This window comes from Cylas formicarius, unplaced genomic scaffold, assembly GCF_029955315.1.
Source record: "Cylas formicarius isolate icCylForm1 unplaced genomic scaffold, icCylForm1.1 PGA_scaffold_4__25_contigs__length_36172078, whole genome shotgun sequence".
Taxonomy (NCBI): Eukaryota; Metazoa; Arthropoda; class Insecta; order Coleoptera; family Brentidae; genus Cylas; species Cylas formicarius.
Window position 1 is genome coordinate 27,651,633 of NW_026844334.1, and position 6,524 is coordinate 27,658,156.

General features: G+C 35.1%; 1 protein-coding gene across 2 annotated transcripts; it reads left to right on the plus strand.

Moving 5' to 3' along the window:
- Positions 1-15: 15 nt before the first annotated feature.
- Positions 16-4,055, plus strand: LOC132701074 (glutamate dehydrogenase, mitochondrial-like). Of its 2 annotated transcripts, XM_060668736.1 has the most exons (2): positions 16-1,630; positions 2,204-4,055. In XM_060668736.1, exon 2 carries the CDS (start codon positions 2,314-2,316, stop codon positions 3,634-3,636), a length of 1,323 nt encoding a protein of 440 aa, XP_060524719.1. In that variant the 5' UTR covers positions 16-1,630; positions 2,204-2,313; the 3' UTR covers positions 3,637-4,055. The 2 variants fall into 2 exon arrangements, with proteins under 2 accessions (XP_060524719.1, XP_060524718.1); XM_060668735.1 differs by lacking the exon at positions 16-1,630 and having other exon boundaries at positions 2,006-4,053.
- The last annotated feature ends 2,469 nt before the right edge of the window (positions 4,056-6,524 follow it).

Sequence of the window (6,524 nt, forward strand, 5' to 3'; positions counted from 1 at the left end):
TAAAACTTCTGGATTCCTCCTGCGAAGTAGTAGTAGTAGTAGTAGCCCGTGGAAGTTTCTTTGAAAAATGAAAAATAGAGATTAATAATAAAAAGATTTAATCTGATTTCTAAAATATTTTTGCTGAAAACCGTTAAAAAAAAATTATTAATAAGAAAGTTTTAGAATGCTGTTCAACCCAGGTTCTAGGTGTAAGATTATTCAGTTTCTCCACACCTTTAAACAGGATAATTCTTACTTCGTTATTCTTACGTGAAATAGAGTTTCGTTTTCGTGGAGATTATGGTTGAATTTATATGACAAACCTTTACACGTGAGTTTTGTGAAATGATTATTCGTTAGTCTAAGTTGACCTAGAATCCTGGTTGTGTGGAGTGGTAAATTACAGCTAAGAAATTTTAGAAAACAGGCACTAATTGTTAAACATAATATCGTGAGAACTTCGAGATCAGTCTGAAAGCAAATTTCTTTGTATTTAATAAGGATGTTAGGTAAAGTGCGTTTTAGACTTAGATTTTGTCACAGATAAGAAAATCCAAGTTCATAAATCAGCCCACTTGCCCAATCTACTTATATTAATATAGCGTTACTTTGGGTGTTTGTGGGTGTCCATTGTAAGCAACTTGATGAGAAAGTTTAGACACATTTTAAGTTTAAATTACAATATTCCAATCGCAAGAGAGCAGAAGAAGTGGATTTCATCAACATTAATAATCGTTTGAAGAAGTTATATTTGGCTTTTTCAGTAATATCAGAATAACGTAAACCCCAGACAGCAATGTTACTAGAAAAACAACTAAAAATGGTACTAATAGAAACCCGCATTAATGCTGTCCAGGAGATAAGTTTAATTTTTATGCTAAGAGCAGGAACTATGGTTACAGAAGATTTTGCCATTTCTCTAAAAAATTAAGAAGAACAGAATTATGTCGATTAACTTCTTCAAAAGATTGTTATTTAGAAAAAAGCATCTTTCGATTTGGTCTACCTCGCTTAAATGAAATCGTTTTAGTTTTTCAGAGAGACTTCTAATTTGTTTAAGAGACACCAAGTATAATGATGTCATCAGCATAGAGCAGAATAAGAAGTTCGTTGGTGGTGTCGATTGATACGCGCATCCTGTTGCTTTAGGAAGTCAGTCAGTAGAGTATAAATGTTGTCAATATAACCAATTTCTTCGCGAAAGCCGGACAGCAGACTCTCCATGTCATAAGCCTTCTAAAGAGTATGCTAGCAAATACCTTCACTACCGTTTCACCAAAGCAATTGTGTCGCACAAGCTCGAGGGTACTTTAGTTTTAATTAAGATATTAGAAAAAAGGGAGCAACGTTATAAGAGCCAGTTTTGTGGCAAGTTCTGAAAGAAATCATAAGGAATAACTCAGGAGATACTATTTTTTCTAAGAACGGATTTAATTTCGTATAGCGAGATGTCTGCAAAAAAAGGACTAACTCGAAAGGAATGCAATGACACCTCGGGATTGAAAACAGATCTCTCAAAAAAATACAGATGCTGACGATAGAGTCCGGACAAGGCCAGACATGTAATATTAAGGGTTGTACAGATGAGAAAATGATCGGAGCCAAGCAAAATATTATTGAGAACACAGAAATTTTCGGGAATGTCAAGGTGGGTACTGTTTAGGAATCGAAAATCAATTATACTAACCCCAATTACACCACAAAAAGTGAACTGTCCAGGGCTGTCATCGCATGTTCATCAGTTGATAACAACGGAACTATTTATTTTTTCAAAGAAAGTTCGAAAAATCTTCTGGATTCCTCACCAATCATCCTGTTGGCTTCTTCAGCAAGTTCGATTCATCAACAACCGAACCAAGAGGAATCTAGAAGATTTGTAAATAGTAACCAAACTATTTCTCCATTCATCCAACTTTCATCCTCTAGAGTTAATTGTTTGGTCTTAAACCTTCGATGACAAGTTGATTGTTGCAACAATTCAAAATTGCTTAGGGCTGTATGACAGCCAATACTTCACAAAAAAGTGAATTGTCAAATATGCTTAAACATATGTCGAAACTTTGTACTATAAAACAATTTATCTCTCGAAAAGCGACGGGGGCATATCAATTTCGCTACAAACATGAAATCCCCGATCATCTCAAAGACATTGAAGAAAATCCAAAACCCAAATTTTCGGACATGGTGGACTATTTTTTTCACAAGGCGTGTATTCTTGTAGAGGACAAACTGGTGGAGGATTTGGGTAAAATCAGGGGAAATAAGGAGACAAAGGAACAAAGACAAGCCAAAGTGAAAGGAATATTTAATCAGATATCGTCCTGCGAGGGAATGCTTGCCGTTTCCTTCCCGATTAAGCGAGATAATGGACAGTACGAGGTTATTGAAGGTTACCGGGCTCAACACAGCGCGCACAAGTTGCCTTGCAAAGGCGGTATGCGGTATTCAATGGACGTGTGCGCTGACGAAGTCCGCGCTTTATCTACGATAATGACCTTCAAGTGTGCAGCTGTTGATGTGCCATTTGGAGGGGCTAAAGCGGGCGTTAAAATTGATCCGAGAAAGTATTCCCAGCTGGAGTTGGAGAGAATTACTAGAAGGTTTAGCCTCGAGCTAATCAAGAAAGGTTTTCTGGGACCAGCTATTGATGTGCCGGCACCTGACATGGGTACGGGAGCTCGCGAGATGTCGTGGATGTCAGATACTTACGCAAAAACTTTGGGTTACAAAGACATGAACGCTCATGCGTGTGTCACCGGAAAGCCTATCAATCAAGGAGGTATTCACGGGAGAGAGTCCGCTACTGGTCGGGGATTGTTCCACGCCACCGAGCATTTCGTTAATAACGAATGTTACATGGATTATGTCGGCTTGAAACCAGGACTAAAAGATAAAACGTTAATTATACAGGGTTACGGGAACGTGGGTTCCCATACTCACCGATACTTCCACAGAGTGGGTGCCAAATGTATCGGAATAATTGAGGAGGACGGATCTATATTCAACGAGAATGGAATCAACCCTTCCGAACTGGAAGAATATAAACTGAGTAAAGGCACCATAATGGGTTTTCCAGGGGCTCAGAAGTTTGATGGCGATCTTATGACTCACGAATGTGACATACTGGTACCGGCCGCGGTAGAACAAGTGATAACCAAAGACAATGCGGTTAACATAAAAGCCAAAGTGATCGCGGAGGGGGCTAATGGCCCTACCACTCCAGCCGCAGACACCATTCTGCGTAAGAAAAAAATAATCGTAATTCCAGATCTTTTGGCGAACGCTGGCGGTGTTACGGTGTCATATTTTGAATGGTTAAAGAATATAAACCATGTTTCTTATGGAAGGCTTACGTTTAAGTATGAGAGAGAGTCAAACTACCACCTGTTGCAGTCAGTTCAGGAGTCTCTCCAAAACGCCCTGGGTAAGGATATTCCCATACATCCGTCAAAGGCGTTTAGAACTAGAATAGCTGGAGCATCCGAGAAGGATATAGTTCATTCCGGATTGTCATTTACTATGGAACGATCATCACGCGCCATTCAAGATACAGCATTGCAACTTGACTTGGGTATAGATTTTAGGTTGGCAGGTTATGCCAACGCACTCGTTAAGATTTTTAATATTTACTCGACAGCTGGATTTGCATACTAATGTGGTTGTATTTTGTTTTGTGCAGAACGATAAATTACATAAATATTGCTAAAAGTTTACTTGCATTTCTTAAAATCATTATATACCCCACAAATATCATCTAACCATTAATCAGTCGTAAACTTCTTTTATAGAAATGCTGTCGCAATGTATCGAAATGATACACCTCAGTTTTAATGAAAAGTTTAGTAAAAACAATAGTTTTTGTATGAACCTACATTAAATTACATCCAATAATTCATTATGCCCCTATTTTTTTTCATTTTCTTGAATCTCCTAAGACCTTCAGAAAGATAACGTTTCTTAACAAAGTGGTAAAACAACAGAATACTCCTGCGATATGCAGCAATTTATCAATACGATAAAACAGGCTCATGAATTGTAATACATTCTGATTATTATTGTTATTTTCTTTAATACTTAACATTTCGTCAATTTATTTGTTGACTTCTTCAGGAGTGATCTGAAAGTCAATGAAAACAACATATATCGCGACAAATACTTAAAAAAAATAGTGTTTATAACATTGTTCTTCAACACAATACTCTACAGTTAAGATTTAATGAAGCAACATAACGAAACAAACAGACAAACATTCAGTCCACAATTTTGAATAATGGTAGGCAAAAGTTGTGTTATTATAAGTGTTAACATTGATGATGCGTTTTTATCAAGTGATTGGACAACTCTATGGTATTCACTCCGTACAGTTGATCAACCAGTCGGCAAATTTGAAGATAAGTTTAGCAAGAAGCATTAATAGAAGAGATTGACACCTAGACACATTCAAGAGAGTGGAAAAAACATCCATAATTATTCGTAACGACGTATCGACAGCAAACAGGGTAGACAGGTTTATATCTGACATCAGTTTGAAAATATTGTCACTTGAAATAAAAACGACTTGGAACATTATTTCGAAAATTAACAAATTAATCCATAATATAAAACAATCTATAAATATAACATGATATGTATCAATTTTATATAAGAATTCAATAGTAGATTAGAACTCATGTACAACAAGGTTTTTCAATTCAAAAGATATTATGAGGACAATTGCAGGCTGGCAAGGGGGAGTTTTACTTTTGCTATGGATAAAACAACATTCAAAAAACAATGACAGCGAATGTAAACAACCATTGTTCTATAATTCATCCTTTCCAAAGTTGTACTGTTTGTGCAAGATCCATAAAACAGATATTCTTCTGCGACTAGAGTTAGCTCGATCGACTTTGTTACGTACAACATATCGAGATTTATGGCTAATATTCTTAAAACTGCTTTTGCAAATAGAAATGACTATAATATAAATATTCATTTACCTTTGCCAACATGATCAACGGTTAGGTACTACCTGACAATTATGTTTTGATTTCATTAGATGTGGTATCGCTGTTTATTAATATTCCGCTCGAATTGGTAAAACTGAAATAATTTTAATTCGTAATTTTATAAACAAATTTATGGTATCCCAATGGCAATCCAATAATCGCTACTACAGTATTGGGCCATTTACTTGATCAAATTATAACCAAATTACTTTTCAATTTACCCTTTATTTTTACATATGTTGACGATCTTTTTTGCGTGGTACCAAATATATAACAGATATAACCTTGAATATTTTTAATTCTTCCAACGCCACAATTCACAATTGAACTTGTCTTCTTAGACACTAAGGTTATTAGAACTAACAAAAATGAAATTATTTTGGATTGGTACCAGAAAGAAACAGCCTCAGGTAGATTTATCAATTATTATTCCTCTCATCCATTATAGGCATAAATAACAGAGTTACACATTTCAGCCAAGAAACTTTTGCTCAAGAAAACCTACAAAAATAATGGATACCTAAAACATATACTTACGAGATTAATCAATAACTGCAACATTCGGCGTTCGGATGTTTTGCCTTACATTAAAAAATTCATAAATTTTCAAAGAATTCATAGAAATAAAAATTGCCAAATATAAAACTGAAAAAGTCTCAAAACTTTATTCTAAAGTCAAAGGTCTAACTCCCCTATTATGCAACTCTAATGTCATGTATCAATTGTCGTTTTTGGGTTGTCGTATTCATAAAAATGCTTGTGCATAAAGGAAGGACATGAATTTGACTATAACAATCCCAAAATATTGCAACGTGTCAAGAATTATAAAGGCCGTTTGTTTCTTGAAATGTGCCATATCAACAAAAACAAAAATTCAATTAACTATAAGTCTGATACACACAGCAAATAAGCATTATATACTGTAAGATTTCCCTCTTTAACAATAGATAACATAATATTCGGCTACCAATTATTTTATTCGCGTTTCCTCGTTATTGGTGGTCTACAATTATACAGAAATGTAGACTGTCGTTAGGTCGCTTAATTTATTTTTATTTATCTTAACTGTAGAGTATTGTTTTGGGAAACTATGTGCTAAACTTTAATTTTGTAAGTATTTCTCACGATATTGGTGTTTTGATTGTCATATATTGTTTGACCGATTGCTTTTATTGATTTTTAGTTCACTCAAATAAATTGATGAAATATTTAGTACATCAGGACATACATATAAATAGCATGAAATAAGCCAGTTTCATACCTAGACGCCAAACCTGAGTGCCATCATATTTAGGTTAGGTTGGTTTTTGCTCCTTATAAATTGACTTGGGTTTAGACAAATTGCTGCGGTGTCTCACAAGAAACGGCTTTGAGGCCCATTTTGTTCTCAATTAGCATCAATAACTTTAAATATAGATCAATTAAGATTTATTACTTAAACAAATGATTTGCCTCAGGTGTGCGTGTTATATTTCACGAACTAGGAATGGAGATTGCATTAAATATTGCATTATTAAATTCCCAGAAATATGCCCCACGTTCCTAATCATCAGG

Coding starts and splice junctions, on each gene's coding strand:
- LOC132701074 (XM_060668735.1), top strand. CDS start 2,020: ATGCTTAAACATATGTCGAAACTTTGTACTATAAAACAATTTATCTCT.